Genomic DNA, 18,542 nt, shown 5'->3' on the forward strand with positions numbered 1-18,542 from the left:
TAGGCATCGGAGTGAGGTTCTTGGCTGACTAGCATGCACACACGCAGTTGACAATCTCTGATGAATCGCAGTGTCGTAGAACTTCATGTTCTCATGTGTCGGTTCGTCCGCAGAGCTCGAGATAGCAGCAGTCTCGTTAGAGTTCCGAGATGACAACACGACACAAGCAGTCGGCATGACGCCGAGTGGGCCGTGGGTCCAAATCGTGTCGCTGACCAAGTTTTTGGTGATGAGATTAATAGCTGTATGCGTAGTCTCTTCTATCAACCTGGTTGGTGCTCGTCCCTTAGACCGCCAGAGTCGTCTGGCTCTCGTTCGTGGGTTTGCCGCAGGAGGCCACCGACATCTTGCAGGGAAATCTGTGTCTCATGCCGTTCCAATCTCGGGATGGGAACACCAGTGGGTGGCGGGCCAGTCGGACGATGTGGTGAGGAGTGACGCGAGGGAAAGAAATGGCTGCGATGATCGGCGTGAAGTATGCCGCCCATGTCCTGCAGGAATGCCCACGAGCTTGCTCCGCGAGTTTCGAGATGAGCGGATGCGCTCAGAGCCGGCTCTAGCCTCTCGAGAGGTATAGAGGTCGAGGCTGGGCTATTTTGTGGACGTTGGGTTGGACGGTCGAGGAGATTGCCAACATCGAAGAAATCGACCCGACGACTCTCAAGATCGGCGAGAGGCGAGACCTCACCTTTGGGTCCGAAGTGACTGTCCATACTATCACTGCCTCCGCAGGTCGTCCCGCTATCAGCGCCTTCGTCGTGAGCGAATCGCTCCGTACGTGTGGTGTTTGATGCAACTGAGGAGGTCATAGTCTCATCCTCTGCATGCTCGCGCAAATGCTCAGGCACACGGTACCCGAGATCACGAAACAGATCCTCATCGCTGTCGCCAGGGTGTAATGTGGCGACAGTCGGTCGCCGTGTAGGTGCACGCTCGATGCTGTCGGCCATGTCTGTTGTTCGGTATTTGTTTCGTTTGGTGCCCTTGCCCCTGACAAAAGAGCCCAGGATGACTGCGTTGGAGACGGCTGCGGAAGCGAGAATCTCACACGAAGCCCACATCGAGCGATATTGCTGCAGCCCATTCTTCTCGATGACCATTGGCACCCTAGTAGCAGTCACTGCGATCATGATGACCGATAGGCTGAACAGCGCTCCCATCTGAAGCTTCCTCTTCCATATTTGACCAGAATTCAGCACGACCGGGATCGGAAAGGCGATCAGCAGGATGTCGGAGATGATGTCGCAGACTGACATCGTCAACAAGAAGCCGTAGCCTTGTCGGCAGCGCGGACCCGGATCCGGGATGACTTGCCAGTAAGCCTCAAAAGGTTGACACTCGGTGAGAGTAGAGATCACAACAGCAATGAAGGTCAAGAGGAGGAAGATCCGAATCCCGTGTAGAGTCAGCTCATAGCTCCGGCGCCAGATTCGCAACGTGATGCGCTTCAAGAATTCCGACACCGTCAGCTTGCATAACCAGATGAACATGGCATACGAGATGCGTGCAGCAAGAACTAGTTTGGCGCCCAAGACGCGATGCTCAATCTGGATATCAGTGAAGGTGTTGCCCTCGGTCTGAATGTTGTTGGTCCCATAGAGGAGGATGAAATGGACCAGAACCATGCGAGCAAACAGCGGAAGCAAAGCCAGCAACATTATTTTGTCCTCCCGAAAGAGTGTGTCGCTTCGAATCTTTCGTCCAGTCACCCTCAGGATGATAATGACTGCGCAGCACGATGTGGCCCACCAAGAGAATAGCAGGGTCGGCCAATTATCCATCCTGGACCGCGGCGGCGGCGGAGCATCGCCCCATAATTGGCGGCTCATGAGCATCATGCTTTGCATATCTGCTCAGAGTGTCGAGTTCGAGCATTGGAGTCTCTGGGGTATCGAATTTGTCGTGAAGAAGGCGCCACTATTCCCTCGGATCGTGAAAGCAGCGCAGGTCGTGGAAATATCTTCCGAGCCGTGTGAACGCTGCGCATTCAAGGAACGTCTTATCGCGGCGCGACAATCATCGTGCGGCTTTCCAGGCAGAGCTTATGATGACCATGTCGCTTGTGGATAGAAAATACTTAGTCGATGTGCACAATGAGTAGAGAAGGAATACACAGCCGACTTTGCATTCGAAGAGAGGCAGTAATCGAAGGACGACAAGAGCCGCATGTGTGCGCGCTCGCGGGCAGGTGGAAGAAGTATGTAGCCCTGCTCTTTACCCCAGCCTGCGGCGCAATGCGCATGTGATAGTGACATGTAGAGGAATGTGTGTCTGCGCGGGAAATAGCGCCTACGCAGGAAAAAGGACATGGTACAAAAATGAGTGTACACACTGGTGCGAGATTACCACTCATTTCCGACCAAGGATGCAATTGCGCACCCATTTGAGGCACCGATTTCTCTCAACGACCAACGCACTACTTCAAACCTTGCTCTCTACCTATCGTCTGCCGCTCTCTTCACAATCATTACCTGTAGCCAGACCGACCGGCCCTTCAAACACCGTTCCGATCAAGTTTCAGAGGTCGCATTCGCCACGCGAGATGATCCGAGGCGGCCCGCCAAGCGGTGCCGAGCCCTCATTGCGCTATCCTTATCCGAGACCTCCTTGCACTATCACGCCGATAAGACTGACTACGAAGTAATTGTCGAGCGGATCCACGGCCACGAGTCGTCCTGGAATTAGATCTGTCAGCGGTAGTGTCGTGTTCTATTGAAACTGTTGAGGTTGCCTGCGGTGCGTCAGATCATGCAAAGGACCCCAGAAGCAGTCGTGTTTTCCCTGGTTCGACTCTTCACAAGCGCAGGTGTCAAACCAGCGGGAAACATTCCTTGACTTGGCAAAGCACAGCTTCACGGGTATTTGAAGATCCGCGGCGTGCGAGCTGTCTATTCTTCACAGTTGATTAAATGCTACACAGCCTCATGCGACTGAGAGTAGCCTAGAGCGATGCATGAATGTTGCTTGTAGACAGCCATTATCGATAAGACACATCATTACAACATGTAAAATTAGCTCACTATCTACCTAGCTACTGATATCGCATCCATTGAAGTTTGTGGATTGTCAATCGTGCTGGATGCGACGCAGGAAAGGTACCATACCCCGTAGCATTGATAACAGTTTCATAGGGCTCATTAATTCTACTGCGACGTCGTCTGCAGAAGGCTTATCTTACAACACGATATGGCTCGCCATCACTTCCTGATACATGGTATGCTTACCGCTGTCAAGCATCGACGCATGACTGCAACGCTGCTCGGAAGCCAGCTCCGATAAGGCTGGGCATGTCCCCTTCAATCATCGAATCCTTCAAATGACTCCTCGGCCGTCGCATTCTGCAATCTGACCTTCTCAATCAGCGCCCTCAGCTCTGCGGCCTTCAGCTTTTCAGACTCGCTCATCTTCGCATGACCCTCCGCTTGCCTTCGGACGACTTTCTTCTCCCTGCGCGCCTCCTTCAGTGCCTTTGCATCTTTCTGTGAGCTCCAGGCATTCGCCTTTCTGCGTTGCATCTCAGCGAGCGCTCCGCCGAGGCGCTTGGGTAGCTCTGGACGTTCACCACGTGCGATAGTCGCTAAATACTCCTGTCGTTTGGACTCCCGCACCTTGTCTGTGTACGCGAGGGTGTCGAGCCGGAAGTCTGCAGGGAGATCAAGCTCGTACGTGCGATTCTGCGAAGCGGTGGGGAAGTATCGCTTAAGCTCGGGCATTTTCGGCCATTGTAATAATCCCCACGAGCGCCCGATTTCTGGCCAGTCTAGTCGCTTCACATCGAAAATGTCTGATGGCAGTGTTTTACTGTAAGCCTGGACCCAGCTGACGAATGCCTTTTGGGAGCGATCGTGTAGTTCACGCTTCTGCGTTAACGTTTTCCGGATCGTCGTAATCGCATCGGAAATTTCCGCTGGCGGGAGGACAGGCGTATCGGGATACGGCTCAAGCCTTGTTCCCTGCAAATCTAGGTACTTGACATAATCCTCCTCGCAGCCTTCGTTGAGGAATGTGACCGCAACGCCCCGCTTACCAGCTCGACCAGAACGACCGCATCGATGGATAAAGTCTTTCGGCTGGATTGGAGCATCTAGCTGCACGACTAAATCGATATCGGGAATATCGATTCCTCGCGCGAGGACATCCGTTGTCAGAAGCATTGCGGGGGCGACAGAATCTCGAAATCGATTTAAGTTTTTCATGCGGATAGGAGCTTTGTGGTCGCCATGTAATGGGTACACAGCCATATCGAGAAGTGAAGGCAGAACGTGATTCCAATAGTCAACACTAGCACGCGTTGACACGTACAGTATGCATTTTTCCGTTTTAGTTGCTGCCAGAATCCTGCGCAGGTATGGGATTTTGGCGGACGCTTTGCATGTGACATGATACAACCTCAGGCTCTCCGGCGTCCGCTTGTCGAGTGCACCGGACTTACTGCGTACTTTGGCACTGATCTTGAAAGGATATCGCATCCCCACTCTCACAAGCTCGTTGACCGCTTCGGAGACTGATGCACTGAAAAGTCCGGTTCGTCGTTCCTTTGGTAGGAGGTCCAAGATCCTTTGAAGGTCCTCTTTGAAATTGGCATCAAGTAATCGATCCGCCTCGTCAAGAACGAGTAGGTCGAACCAATGCCGTTTGAGCACGACCTTCGAGGATTGTATCACCTCCAATAGTCGCTTTGGTGTTCCAACCAACACATTTGGGTTCAGAGTCGTGAACGTCGCTGTGTCTTCTGATAGCTTAGTGCGACCTCCGACTAACAGCTGTGGAATGACACTCGGCCCTGTCAACACAACAGGCTTGACAAACCCATCCAATGCATCCTCGTCCTCGCTGTCCTCTGGAGGAGTAGGAGGCCGACATGCTGCAGCTGAATGTGAATGGAATTCCACCAAGCCTTTGAGAACGTCGTAAATCTGTGTTGCAAGTTCCTTGGTCGGTGCGATGACGATCGATCGAACGTATCCCTTTTTGTTAGGCTCTTCAGCCTTGAGTAATCTTTCGACCAGTGGAATCAAGAAGCTGAGTGTCTTGCCGCTTCCTGTGACTGCCTTCAAGAATGGGTTAAAAAACAAGTTGTTTTAATCTTTGTTATAAACGCCCTACCTCAACCACCAAATCTTTGTTGCCCATCAGTAGCGGAATCGCCATGGCCTGCACAGGAGTGGTCCGGGCAAAACCCATGCTTTGAGTGAAATCCAAAATCCATGTTGACAGCTCAGGCGTAAGCGCTTCAAACGATTTTGGCTGTTTCTTCTCTTGTATCTCTGATTGTGACATTTTATGAATAGTGAATGGTCTGCAGATTATTATTTTACCGATTATCGAAAATTCGGACATGTCGCGCTGCTTCTGAATAGGGCTTTACAACGCTCGTTGAGCGTGCGGAAATGTACCCAAGATGCTGAGAGCTGCGCGGGCACCTCGACGGGCCCTCAGTGTCTTTCCCTGCTCCCAAGTCTCGCTCCGCGCATTTCTATGTCCGCTTCACCACCGCTTGACGGTTGTTACCTCAACACAGCTGTACGCAAATGCGCCTGCAAGCGTTATGCCAATACCAAGAGTGCCGAGAAATCCGATCTGCACATTGAGCCAGAACGCTGCTACCATGATCGTCAGAACTTGTTTGACATTGCCGCATACTGTCATAGCCACGGCGCCCACGATGCGATTCGCTTCAAAGCTGATCAAGTTGAGAAGCACAGCTGCGAACATGTTGTAAAACAATTGTGGCCCCATTTTCAATACAGACAAAGCTCCTATGTGCCAGGCCGCGTGCACATCATGAACCTCACCTGTCACCATACCCAATGCGAGGCACTAGACCATTGCGAGTGGTGAAAGATGCAACAGAAGCTCTATTGACGAGAGCTGTAACGGCCCAGTCATCAGCATACCCATGGCGATCTGCTTCATCGACGCCAGTATCACGCCCGCGAGTGTCAAGCTGAGACCCATGGATGTGGCAGTGAAGTCTCCTTTCGTGGCAAGTGCAATGCCCAAAATCAGTGGGAACGTAGTCAAGCAGGTTGTCCAAGTGAAGCGACGGCTAATCGCACCACCACAGAGGTCGATCAACCGATACAGCAGAATAGTGACCGCGGGAGACGCAGAGCGCACCGTTTGATGGAATGCTACCGATACGGCATCCAATGAGATATTCGACATGGCGATGTTCAGTGTAAAAAGGAGCGAGAAGCCAACCATCGTGAGGTATTCTTTCCGGTCCATTCTTTGCAGTGTCGAGATTCTGCGAAATAACACCACACAGCAACCGATCGTGGTCGCGATTGCATGTACGGCTGTTAGGAGCCAGGGGTATTTTGCCTAGTGGCACATCTTAGCTGTCAGCTTGCTGGAGCGTGCTCGGCATCCATAGATGGGATTGACAAACTTCATCCAGCAGAGACTTATTGGAGAAGGTCAGGAATAAGCTTAGGAGCAAGTAGATGCATAGCAGTGTTGTCCGGTAGAGAAATGTCGATAACTGTCTCGGCAGGCTCGACGCGATACTCCTTGACGAAGGCATTCGACCAGTCTCCAGATCGCGGTGGCTGACATACATGTGAAAGGTTCTTTTAGTATTCAATACACCTCTAGAGAGTGATTTGACGAACAAAGACAAGAAACGTCATACGTCAAGAGGTCCCACGTCTTCGAGGACGATAGAGTCCACTGGTAGCTTCCTTATTGGTATTGTGTTCAACAAGGCAGGTTGATTGACCTTTGCTGGCGTGACTTCCTCGGAGAAATAACATGACCAAATGCTCACTTGTCATCATACCTAGGTAGCTAGACACCTGCAGACGACAGTATGAAGCATACTACAGGTAACATGCTGGTGGAATGCCTGCGCATTGAACGCATTTACTGTGGAAAAGTCATTCCGTGGCATTGCATTGCGACGTCAATTGTGATGATGTTGAATTTTGAATGAAGATCTTCCTGGGCAGGGCAGATTCTCTTGCAACGAGTACGCGCGCCTGAGGAATTGGTTCCACCGCATCTAGGCTTTGTTGTACCTCCTTCCCCTCATCAACCATTCCACCCTGCCCGAATGAAATTCTCAGAAGACTTCAATGAGAAAGGTCTTATGCCCATTCTCGGTCGTGTGGAGGTCTTCAAAATTTAGGCACGTCCCTATCGCAAGCTTGCCGAGATGTTGGGTGAGCATTTTCAACCCTCCTGCAATGCGTCGGCGGAAGAATGCGCAGACATGGCAGTGACAATGTTGTACGGGAGTTCAAGGATCAGGCAAATGAGAGCTTCGGATGATGATGTGGCAAAGCAGTAGGCGAATGGTGAAGATCATTCTCTCTGTGAGTTTCAAGGTGATACTGGGCGTGTTCTGCAAGGGACATACCGTGGTTCTGAAATCACCAAGTTCTGAAGTTGGTGAGGATGGGTTTTGCTCGTTCAGCTTGATGAATCGTAGATGAGCTCAAAGCGCACGGAATACCTTTCACCTGATCTCGCTAAAGCACTTACTAGGTAGACTTTGTTTATCCTTGGCCCTGTTCTACGTTGCTGACTCTTACCCATCCATCATCACTACTACCGCGGACTTTCCCTGCCTGCTGCTTGAGCTATGTTCAAAGCAGTGTCAACAGAGACCGTATCAGCAGGAAGCGTGAATCTGAGCCCCCGCCCTACACAAGTGACGGGTGTTTTAAAGATCACCACGTTGGTGGTACAAAACCCGGCAGCGGGGATGACACAAGCACCCAAGAGCCCTCGATTTGGATGTTGACATTGATCGTCACAAAACTTCTCTTCAACCTTGCGATGCTTGTCCCTCTCTGATTCCGCGTGACCTCAGCGAAGCCCGTCATTACTCTTTGCTTCATCGATCCAGGCCACTCGTTCTTTGCTCCCTCGTCCGAAGATATCCTTCCGTCGACATGGTCGAGGCGACAACGATGCCGCCTCTGGCGTTAGTGTCGTCACCTGGTCAGTCGGACGAAATACCTGCTGAAGCCGAAGTCGTCGCATTCGAACTTGGTGGACGGATTCTGAATGATCATTACACCTCGACTCGGTATGGTCAACGTCGTCTCCAACATCTCTCAAGACACCCTGATTACAGGAATGCTCTCAACATTCACTTCAAAGTATATCGAGATATCGAACAAGTTTTTGACCAACACGGCCATCACAAACTCTCCGTACAGAGCGTGAGGAGGCTTGAATTGAGCTCTCAGATTACGCCACTCACGCCATTTCCCACAACAAGGAACACAGAGACCATCGACAGCTATGCTAGCTATCCGCCAATTGAGTGGAAGCCTGGTATGCCAGAGAATTGGCAGGATTGGCAGAAATCCTCAATCGAGCCACCAGCAACAGATCCGGTCCACGACGCTTCATGCGATTGCAAGGCGAAATCGCCGGCACTGGGCTCGTGCCTGGAAAAGCCGAGCCGTTCGGATGATGCAGACGTGGTACAAAATGATACGTATTACAGTGATGCGTGCGATTACCAAGGTGGCAAGAAAGCGGTCGACGCAGTGGCAGATAAGGCTTTATTACCAGGATCACCGACCTCGCGAGCACCACGATCGCGATTGAAAAGACTCATTTCGTCCTCGACAACAGCTTCGCACATGAACGAACTACATATGCATACAGTATTTACACATGCTTCATCCCTTTGTAATCGGCCACTACGGACTGAAGTCAAGAGCTATCGCAGATCTCGAAGACTCTCCTGCAATGTGGAGCCTCGGCAGGGCCAACGAAACATTTCACAACGACAGAAAAAATCGCGACAACGATTAAAGCTCCCTGCCAGTGTCCTCAAGCAGCCTTGTCCACTAGGAAAGCAGAAAAAGACTTCCATGAAGGATTTAAAGTGTGCAATTCCGAAAGCAGGAGAGCCATCCGATGTGAAAAAAGATATCAAGACCGTAAAAAAGCATGTCGCATTTTCTTTGTCTCGCGTCGACTCCCCACCCGAGAAGGTAACTCTGCCAGCAGCTGTTCATTCCCTTAATCGAATGTCCCCAGGAAGGCCAAAAGCCGAATCTCCTACCCACAACACAGAGAACTCTGTCAGCAAACAGAGTAAACTACACGAAAGAGAGGAAATGAAGAAATTTCATTCGTCGCATCAGGAGAAATTACGCCTCAACCGCTTAGCAAAAGCTCTCGAATGGACTAAAGGAAGAGTCAAGCCTGAGCCTGAGTTGCAACTACAGTTTCTGCCCACAATTTCCCAGGAATTTGGAAACCTTTCGACCTCGGGTCAGTCCGTTGAGCTTCAATCTGCCGGCGATGGTCTCAGCCATTCAGAAAAAGCTGTACCTGGTCACACGGAAGCGGATAGTCGATTGCCGGCCAAGATATACCGATCAACAGACGCCGCGAAAGCTGAGGCTCGAGCTTCATACATCGATGCAGTGGCCACTGGTACGCGTCTTCCAAGGAGCCGGCAAGATGCTATTGCTGCCTCGGCAAGACGTCACGAGTTATTGATTTCTCAGCACACGAGACCGTCTGAGGAGAATACACAGCATTTCCGTCGATTGTCAGCTCGTCATCAACAGCAGACCTCCGAGAACGAAGACTACTCCCGTCATCCTGACCTTCTGCCGGAATTCTTTTCGTCCGCAAATTTCAAGCCACGTGAACTCAAATCTTCCGGCGCCGTCCGCTGCGCATGTGGTGCCGTTACCGACGACTCTTCATGCTTTCCGACTGCCACCGCATCATGCGCTACTCAAACCAAAGCAGACATCGTCTGGATCGCATGCGAAACGCCCTCATGTGGAGTCTGGCAGCACGTCGATTGTATGGGCGCCGCTGTACCGTGGGTCGCTCGAAGCGGATCACGCACACGTCCGACAAGACAGGCGGCACGCGAAGAAGCAGACGGTGGCGACAATCTTTCGGCGTGGACGAGACGACTGGATCCTGACATCAAGTACTTTTGTCATGTCTGTGATCCTTGGGCTCATCGACACTTATTGGCGGAGATGCGTAAGGCAAGGCCGATTGTGTCCGCAGAAGGGAATGCGGATCTGTGATTTCTGATTGTCACTTACAAGTCTGACGCAAAGCGCGACCGCGAGGCAATCGGGTGGAGTGTGTGTATTTTTGTATCGTTCATCGCTGGAGGCAGTTCCTCCTAGCGACAGAGCGGTCATGGATCATCGTAGGATTCAGGGAAAGGCAGAGGTGTAGTTCAACGGATGTGAATTATGATGTTTATTAAATTTGACGTTAGCTCGTGTGGTGTCGATCGATTCAACGCGAGACGAGATCGAACATCCCTGATCCCCAGATGTAACGCAATATATGACGCTATCACATGCCAACAGAGCGCTTGAAACGACTTTCCCCGTCACTCAAGCCCTCCCGGCAATATGGGACGAGAGCTTCCTTGCGCTTCGGGTCATCGTTATGAACATGTACCTCCAAACGCCACGCTAGAGTAGAAAAAGGCCCATCAACGCCACCCAATTGAGGCAACGGCATCGAGGATCGCTCACAGAAAAAATTAAATCATCACCAATATTGCGGCTCGCATGCAAAACCAATTGCTGCTTCAAGGACTACTCTTCTCCTCATCCACAATCGCCGTCAAGGGCCTGCTCGCTGACGGATTCCGCGCAGGAGCAGAGGCCTTCGAATGACTCGCGGTGCCTCGCAGCTGCGGCGGTGTTGCGCGAGGCTGCAGATCGGACATGATGGCGGGCGAAAGCCATGACGGTCCGCGAGAGGCCCGCGGTTGAGGGTCCCGCGCGGTCCAACCGCTGGTCCCGCCAGCGCTGTTGTTGCTACCGCTACTGCCGCCGTTGTTCGCGCTCGTTTGCGGGGCGAGGAGGGGACTCGTCGTCCAGGCGTTTTTGTTCCGCGTCCAAGACTCCCGGCGAGATTGCTGTTGGGTGGGAGAGAAAAGTGGGGAGAGGGCGCGTTCTGGAGCTGGTGGAGGCGCGGGTGGAGGTGGCGGGAGTGGTATTGAAGGAGAAGCGACGAGGCGGGGCATGCGGAGGCTCGGATAGCGTGGCGGAGGAGGAAGGACGGGAGTGTTTGGTGTGATGGGCGTGGTGTGATCGCTGGTGTCGAGATCGTGCTCATGGTCGTGGTCGTTGAAATGATGGATGCTTGATAGTGGAGCCACGAGGAGAGGACTCGTGGGTCCGATTGGACCTAATGGCCCATCATCGGAGTCTGTACCGCTCGACTGGCAATTACTTTGGATGCTGCTACTGCGAGTCTCGCTGTTGGGAAGGAGTGCAGTCCGAGAGTTCTCTGCACTGCTGGTCTGAATGAAGCTAGCTGACCCACTCCCAGCTGGATCGTACAGGTAGGCGATCTCCGGATAAATGCTGCCTCCATTCGACCCTCGTGCGCCAGGGCCGCGCTTGCCACCGAGAGCAGCATTCGTTGACATTCGTTGCTGGCGTCGACGAAGGATGTAGACGACAGCTAAAATTACAAGGACAGCTCCAGCTGTGATACCAGTCGCTACACCAGCGATGGCATTGTTGGGAAGACTCCTGCCAGGCGCTGAAGGGGGTGCTGCAGTAGTTGCGCTCGCGGCTGACAGTGATGTACTTGAAGAGCGAAGGGATTGAGATGTTGTTGAGAGCAATGTGCTTGGCAAAGGTCCAGCATTCGTCACGCTCACTCCCGAGGTGAATGTGGAGACTGCTCCTGCGGAGGTCAAAGCTGATGCAGCTCCTGCAGAAGTGATAGCATTGATAGCGGTTGTGGTGACTGCATGGCGTGCTGCTTCGTCGCTGCTGAATTGAGCTGCGATGGAGGCAGCAACATCACTCGGCACTGCTGAGTTCAGGACCGAGATCGCATTCGTAGTTGTGGGAACATCAGCACCAGTGATGTCGGTAGCTTGACTGCTGGGTGATGTTGTTATTGATGTGGCCATGACAGCTCACGCCGCGGCATTGCCTTAACCAGGACGATTATCTCAAAGGCCGTCACAAAACAAACAGGATTTGCGAAGATTGGCCGAGCAGGGACGATGCCGACACAATTTTCGGGGTATCGACGACTGGCGTAGTCTTGGTGGAGACCGAAAATACCACCATTCGCGATCCGATGTGGCTGGATCAAAACCGGTGCGGAAGTTTCAGCTTCCGAATCCTTGATCGGGTTGCCGTCCTGGCTGCGAGGGTATGCAAGGCTGGAGTAGGGCGGCCGTTATTGAACGATGCTGCAAAAAAATGTCGATCTCGCCGGCGATAATACTGTCGCCGTTCAACTTGCGTGTCGTTATAGGTTGTCGAGCAACAGCTGCAGCAGTAACGGAATATATTGGCTCAAAAAGAGCGATGTTGGAGCGGGCGATTATCAGAACGTCTTTACCTCGAGCGATGTTGGGCAAGCCAGCTGAGATATCGATCAGGGATGCCACGTTGCGCCTCTCACATAGGGTCGCTGCTGTGGTACCATCAGCCGGAGGAGCCATGGGATGAAAAGTTGCATTAAGATGACTTCTTGTCAGCCGTTGAATGACAGTCTTTGAGCCGTGTCAACCTGGCAGATATGTCCCAAAATCATAGCCCGTCCGAGCATTAAGGTCTTGATGGAGCTCATTGCGCGCGACACGACCGTGCCATGTTCGCGTTAATGGGCCGAACGCACACCAGATGAGCTCGACATTTTTGCAGACGCAAGTAATGTGTAGCACTCGTAACGACAAAACCAGAGGCGCTCAGGCATTGAGAATGGCGGAGAACAAGAAAGCCGGGCGTTGCCACTGGAAGAGCATGGACATGCACAAACGGAGAAACGACCGGAATAGGTGGTGAAGCTGACGATAAAATCAGAATTACACTTGCACGGCCGGCGGGCAGCAAGCGAGGACAGACTAGCAGTGCAAGCCATTACACGTCGTGTGACAGGCGTGGGAATTCTAAGGTCCGGCTCTCGCGATTCACGAAATGGGCATCTGAGACGAGTTCCCATAGTACAAGCCACGACGACCGCAGCGTCATGCCCGTGCCCGGGAACTAGGATCATCTTCAACATAGGATCACGCCTCGCTCCATTGTCTTGCGGTCAGGAGTATCAGACTGACGAAGATTCAAGGATCGCTGGCTAGTACCATGGTCCCGTATCGTGAGCTCTGTGTGAAACTTGGTACACATCCATACTTGTCTTTCTCGGCGAGAACGGGAGGGGCCAGGACACGATGTATGTCTCTATCCTCGCTTTGGTATTGTCGTATATAAGAAGTCTCGTTGCCCGTGATGGGCAAAGACACACATGATTCGGATTCGACCTCGTTGTCCGTGTTGGCTTCCTGATGGGCAGCAGACGTGAGCGGCAGTGCATCAAATTTCGTTCTCTCTGCCGAAGCGCATGGCAGACGCCGAATGCACACCTATCAGGTGTACTGCCAAATAGTATGCAGTGTGATGCAGGAAAAAACCTTTCGGTTCGGATGAAAAGCACGCCAATTGGGACAATTCTAATTGTGGCCGTTGCACATCCAAACATGTTGTCTGTGTACCTAGGTATGTAATACTTGTTAGAACGCTATTCCGGGAACGCGCTAAATCCGATCCGTCAAACATTGACGGAGGCTTACAACTGTCCACCTGGGTACGTGCCCGATTTATTCGATAGCATATATAGCTTGTTGCTTGTGACGCTGGAGTGAAGCAACATCATCTACATCAACCACACGTACCTTTTCCGGGCATGAATCTACTGCATCGAAATCCATGACAGCGCCGGGTTGAGGGAATCCTTTCTTTGTTCTTGTTAGCACTGCCGAAGCCCAGACCTCCCATGTTGATGTGGACATGTGCTCTTACTGTACCACGTTCCACAGCGGGCTCATTCATCGCCGAAGAGTGTTCAGAAAGGTCAAATGCAGGTGCGACGTTTTGGCTGATAATGCAAGTTGGCGTAGAAATGCCTGGCCAACGTCGTGTTTCCGATACATCGTAGCCGATCGGGATACATGCTTATCTTGCGTGTTGCAGTGGCCGGTCAAGGAACGTTTATGCTGGTCACCAACCAACCATGCCACCATTTGCAATATCCCAATTCGTTTCCTTGGTGCCTACCATGCAACGGCATTTCTGTCGTCGTCCACAAGGATTGTGCATATGAGCAAACTTACGGCGATTGTAAAACAGCTTTTAATGGGTTTTCATTATTCAGTGCATTTGAGAAATGTCTCTATGTGTTCCGAGGCCAGGCCATGTAGGCGTGCCATCTAATGACATTTCCCACCTGACTCTGCACTGGTGCGTAGTTTTATTCAACATCGGGGTATATCGCTCCAACGCTCGTCTTCTCGGTCGCTGGACTGTCTGTATCCGTTGTGCGAATCCACACTCATCTATTTCAAGGGCTCGAGGAACTCCTTTGGTGACATTTTCTGGAAAGAGTTGGTACGTTAGCATACATATCAATTGGAATGATATCATCTCTAGAATACTCACCAAAGTGCGCTTGTCGCCGAGGTAAAAGGCACCGTAGTACATCCACTTGGGCCACTTGCGCACGTTGACCAGGGCTCCCAGGTTGCCAGACAGGATGATCTGACCGGATCGGCAGCTGAGGATTTGCTTGACAGCGGCGTTCGCCACGCTCTCGGGTGTGATGATGCCGGCACCGGCGTCGTTGAGGTTGGTCTTGAATGGCGCAGCCATAGCAGTGTCGATGAAAGTCGGGTGAATGATGGAAAACTTAATGGAGGGTGCCTTCCACACGGCGCGAGTCTCAAATGAGAGACCCTCGTGGAGTGCGAGGACGGAAGCCTTCGTGTTTGAGTAGGGCACAAGACCTGGGGCGGCCATGAAGGACGCAACCGAGGCGGTGGAGAAGATGTGACCCTTGTTCTCCTTGATCATGTTGGGCATGAACGCCTGGATGGTGTAGTAGTGGGAGATGATGTTGACATCGAACAGCTGCTTGAGCTGCTTGTCTGTGACCTTCAAGATGGGAGCCGCGTTGGCGACACCGGCGTTGTTGACCAAGATTGATGGATGTCCATGCTCTTTGGCAATGCGTGCGGCGAGCTCGACAACCGCCTCGCGGTCGGTGATGTCGCACTTGTAGTAGACAAGGTTCTTGATTGCCGCCATGTCCGCTGCGATGGTCACTATGGTTAGCATGTCGTCGAGAATCCGCCTGTTCCGGCATTGACACCCAGGAGGAGACCGCTTGGAAACTTACCAGGGAACTCGTCTCGAATATCGAGGCAGATAACCTTGATGCCCTTCTTCGCTAGTCCTTTCGAGATCAATGTGCCGACACCGCCGCAGGCGCCAGTCACGACGGCGATCTCCTTAGGCCAGTCATATCGGTGCTTTTCCGAAGAGAGGCGGAAGTTGTTTTGTGCGACCTCGCTGAACCACAAACTCGCGCGAGTCAGGGCGCCGTATCCGACGACGACTTTGAGGCCAGTGATCAGGCGGGCAATGTTCTCGCCCGAGATGTGCTGGCGGAGCTGCTGAAGAAGCGGGTCCCTAACCTGGTCGGGACCAACGGTGAGTGCAAGGAGCAGAGCACCCGTAAGGACGGGGTTGATGAGGGCGGACATGGTGATGATACAATGTCAGGAAAGGAAGTGGGCGAAGGAACGTGAATGGGGACGAAAGGAACAGAGCAGAGCAGAGACAGGAAATCAATCTATACTAAATGAACTACATGGCAATCTTATTCCGACTTCTCCTCCATACTAGCGGCGAACGACTGATGATGACGATGCTTCTTCAGGAATGCTGCCGCCTGGCACTTTACCCATCAGCACAGCCCATCAAGCCCATCAGGTCCGCTTCTTCTCCACCAATGTCTCTCTCTCATCTCCAGAATTTAAATTTACGAGAACGAGGGGCATCAGCGACAACCGGCGATGCGCCAAAGATGCGCCAAAGTCCGGGGTAATTAAAGTTTTGCCGAGGCTAGGGAGCCTCGGCCATAGTAATATGGAACAATATAACATAAAGGATGGTCTGCTGCGCCCGCCACGCCCCTGCCGATTATTGGCTGCTGCTATCAAAGCGAGAACGAAACTGTCCCGCAATACTGTCCCGCAGCAGCGTTCTCCGATGCTCGTATGGCCGTGGACAACTGCATCGCGCAGACGTCGAGTCGTGACTCTCGAGGCCGCGGTGATATGTCTCGGCGTTCATCCGACAGTGTGCACGTCACGCAAACGCCTGGCCGCAACGTCAAAGTTCTGACAGAGCTCCGCGAAACCTGTTCGTTGCACAGATGGCGCTCGACCTTCAGGATACACTCTGTGGCCCAACGGTGAGTCTGACCATTACTTGGTTGATGAGTAGACACGGCGAACAGGAATGGCTCTTTTCGCGCCAGAAGACATGAACTATGTTTCCTCTTGGGCAATGCATGCGCCGTCCAAGAGCACGCCCGCGCGTTCCTGCGTTGTTGCTGCAGATAGACGCCGGCTGCTGTATGTGTGCCTCAGTGTCGTGCTATTATGAGGTTGCCTGAAGCGCGGGACGAAAAGTAACAACCTTGAGATGTTGGACCATCATTCTTAACAAATGAGATCCAGCTTTGCAAATACTACACGGGTCATCGGAATGTCGTTAGATGCACTGCTTCACCGAAAAGAGACACCATGGTTGCGACAATTCCTGCAGAGTCCGATCCCAAGTCTAGCGCGGACACTGTATACACAGCGCCAAAAGCTCGCGCGTGATCACCAGCTGGATCCCACAAAATACATCGGTATAACAGTGGTATGCATATCAGACACACACAACTTGCGACCTGAGATACCGGAGGGCGACGTACTGATCCACGCTGGAGATTTGACCCAAAATGGGACTGCGCCAGAGTTGCAATCCCAGCTGGACTGGCTTAACGCTCAACCACATCCTCATAAAGTTGTGATTGCTGGAAATCACGATATTGTTCTTGATCAACAAAAGTCTTCTGAGCATGGTTTCTCCGATCATGATCGAGCGAGCTTGCAGTGGGGTTCGATCACATATCTAGAGCGGAGCGCTTTCAGCATAAGACCCAAGGGTGGGAAGCGTGCTGTATCCATACATGGTGATCCACGTACTCAACGGCATGGGAACTGGGCTTTTCAATACGAGAAAGGCAGCGATGTGTTTTCAAATCAGCTCGGTACAGACATCGACATCTTGATTACGCACGCTGCTCCTCACTACCACCTTGATGTTGCAGGGTGGGGCGATGTGAACCTCCTCCGCGAGCTTTGGCGCGTGAAACCAAAATTGCATGTCTTTGGGCATATTCACCAAGGTCGTGGCAGTGAAATTCTCGTGTACGATCAGTTCGAGCTGCTTTATGAGCAGATTCGTGCGGAAAGAACTGGGCTGCTTGGTCTCTTCTACATGGCTTTCCTTCTACTGAGGATTTTCTTCATGCAGGATCGAACCTCAGAGCGCACCATCTTGATTAACGCTTCTTGCGTCGGAGGACAGCGAGATCAGCTCTGTCGTAACGCGCATGTGGTACATATATAACGTCGCTGTCAGCGAGCCGATTCCATCCCGTGGATCTTTAATGACGAGGCATCATTATATAGTCTGCAACACGACTGTGCAAAGTACTTCACTCTGCGAGCCACCTCCGGAAGCGATGAGAATCCAGTGCAACAGGCGACAATCAGTGCCGTCCCTCAACCTTTTGTATACAAGGAATGTTCTCGCTCAATTTGCTAACTTGGTGGATTGCATATGAATGGCGGAGGTGATTGATGATGTGATTATCCGCATTCGCTCCAAGGAGTACGGCATGGCCGTCAAGTCTCTTATTCGTATTTGCGCATGCCTTACTGTGATATCGAACACTGCGTGCGTGAGCAAATAATCATGGTACAAAACATATGATGAGGCGAACAGGTCGTCGAGCTCGAAGTTGGCCTGGGCTGTGCAGCTGATAACAAAGCATCACGTGATCGATCGCAATTATCGGACCAGGTAGATTTGTTCTCACTTTGCCTCCATCCAGACATATTTCGGTTCTCTGTCATTGTCGAAAGCGAATTCATAGATTGCAATGCCGCGTGCTGTAGCAGGTATGCTCTCGGGATAGACGCTGCACACAAGACTCTTCGCTAAACCAGCAGGTGTTTTGGTCGAATGCGACCCTTCCATCAAAGCCATCTTGATCAAAATCGATACCGAGCACAACCATGACTTCATAGTCGAAGACATCGATGATGAGCACGTGCTTGTGAAGAACATGAAGCAAGATGAGCTGAAACGATTGCTGAAGGAGGTACGTCATGGGATCATCTTGGAGTCAATGAAGCATTTGCCAAACGATCGCTAAATCCAAACAAACAGGCTCTGAAGGATACAGTCAAGGAGCCGGAGGAAGGCTCTGAATCGGATTGAAGAGCCCCTTCGACACTCGATCGAATACGCCAGGGCCGATGGATTGATGCATTCCAATCCTGCTGTTCGAAATGTCAGTGGGATTTGACTGAATGCTGAAAGAGATCCCAGCCGATGCCTCTCTGGACAGCCAGCCGCATGGAATCTGTGGCTACAGGGGCCCGGACCCAGAATCATGCATCTCCGGACTTAACGTTCCCGACCTGTCGTCGCGCG

General features: G+C 52.1%; 8 protein-coding genes across 8 annotated transcripts; 3 read left to right on the top strand and 5 right to left on the bottom strand.

The window, feature by feature from the left end:
• Window positions 1–827: 827 nt before the first annotated feature.
• On the bottom strand, window positions 828–1,835 carry K489DRAFT_300527 (uncharacterized protein; the record flags this gene model as incomplete). Its single annotated transcript, XM_033600404.1, has 1 exon — window positions 828–1,835. A coding segment is annotated over one exon (1,008 nt), but the record flags the coding sequence as incomplete, so codon positions are not given.
• Window positions 1,836–3,296: 1,461 nt separating this feature from the next.
• K489DRAFT_315203 (DEAD-domain-containing protein) lies at window positions 3,297–5,280 on the bottom strand (the record flags this gene model as incomplete). The annotated part of the gene is made up of 2 exons (XM_033601070.1): window positions 3,297–5,051; window positions 5,107–5,280. The coding sequence occupies 2 exons, from the start codon at window positions 5,278–5,280 to the stop codon at window positions 3,297–3,299; spliced, it is 1,929 nt and encodes a 642-aa protein (XP_033462403.1).
• Window positions 5,281–5,489: 209 nt separating this feature from the next.
• K489DRAFT_377917 (uncharacterized protein) lies at window positions 5,490–6,419 on the bottom strand. The gene has a single exon (XM_033604274.1). The coding sequence runs from the start codon at window positions 6,229–6,231 to the stop codon at window positions 5,821–5,823; it is 411 nt and encodes a 136-aa protein (XP_033462404.1). The 5' UTR covers window positions 6,232–6,419; the 3' UTR covers window positions 5,490–5,820.
• Window positions 6,420–7,517: 1,098 nt separating this feature from the next.
• Window positions 7,518–10,286, top strand: K489DRAFT_156069 (uncharacterized protein). The gene has a single exon (XM_033599260.1). The coding sequence runs from the start codon at window positions 7,902–7,904 to the stop codon at window positions 10,023–10,025; it is 2,124 nt and encodes a 707-aa protein (XP_033462405.1). The 5' UTR covers window positions 7,518–7,901; the 3' UTR covers window positions 10,026–10,286.
• Window positions 10,287–10,546: 260 nt separating this feature from the next.
• On the bottom strand, window positions 10,547–11,890 carry K489DRAFT_368541 (uncharacterized protein; the record flags this gene model as incomplete). The annotated part of the gene is made up of 1 exon (XM_033602961.1): window positions 10,547–11,890. The coding sequence occupies one exon, from the start codon at window positions 11,888–11,890 to the stop codon at window positions 10,547–10,549; it is 1,344 nt and encodes a 447-aa protein (XP_033462406.1).
• Window positions 11,891–14,111: 2,221 nt separating this feature from the next.
• On the bottom strand, window positions 14,112–15,721 carry K489DRAFT_429646 (NAD(P)-binding protein). Its single transcript, XM_033608381.1, has 3 exons — window positions 15,160–15,721; window positions 14,424–15,073; window positions 14,112–14,359 (listed from the first exon to the last, which is right to left on the bottom strand). Exons 1-3 carry the CDS (start codon window positions 15,524–15,526, stop codon window positions 14,321–14,323), a joined length of 1,056 nt encoding a protein of 351 aa, XP_033462407.1. The 5' UTR covers window positions 15,527–15,721; the 3' UTR covers window positions 14,112–14,320.
• A 730-nt stretch (window positions 15,722–16,451) lies between these two features.
• Window positions 16,452–17,873, top strand: K489DRAFT_377923 (Metallo-dependent phosphatase). Its single transcript, XM_033604275.1, has one exon. It carries the CDS (start codon window positions 16,536–16,538, stop codon window positions 17,448–17,450), a length of 915 nt encoding a protein of 304 aa, XP_033462408.1. The 5' UTR covers window positions 16,452–16,535; the 3' UTR covers window positions 17,451–17,873.
• A 112-nt stretch (window positions 17,874–17,985) lies between these two features.
• On the top strand, window positions 17,986–18,326 carry K489DRAFT_408043 (uncharacterized protein; the record flags this gene model as incomplete). The annotated part of the gene is made up of 3 exons (XM_033607425.1): window positions 17,986–18,004; window positions 18,056–18,207; window positions 18,276–18,326. The coding sequence occupies 3 exons, from the start codon at window positions 17,986–17,988 to the stop codon at window positions 18,324–18,326; spliced, it is 222 nt and encodes a 73-aa protein (XP_033462409.1).
• Window positions 18,327–18,542: the final 216 nt, after the last annotated feature.

The sequence above is a fragment of the Dissoconium aciculare genome, assembly GCF_010015565.1.
Source record: "Dissoconium aciculare CBS 342.82 unplaced genomic scaffold K489scaffold_3, whole genome shotgun sequence".
NCBI classification, from domain to species: Eukaryota; Fungi; Ascomycota; class Dothideomycetes; order Mycosphaerellales; family Dissoconiaceae; genus Dissoconium; species Dissoconium aciculare.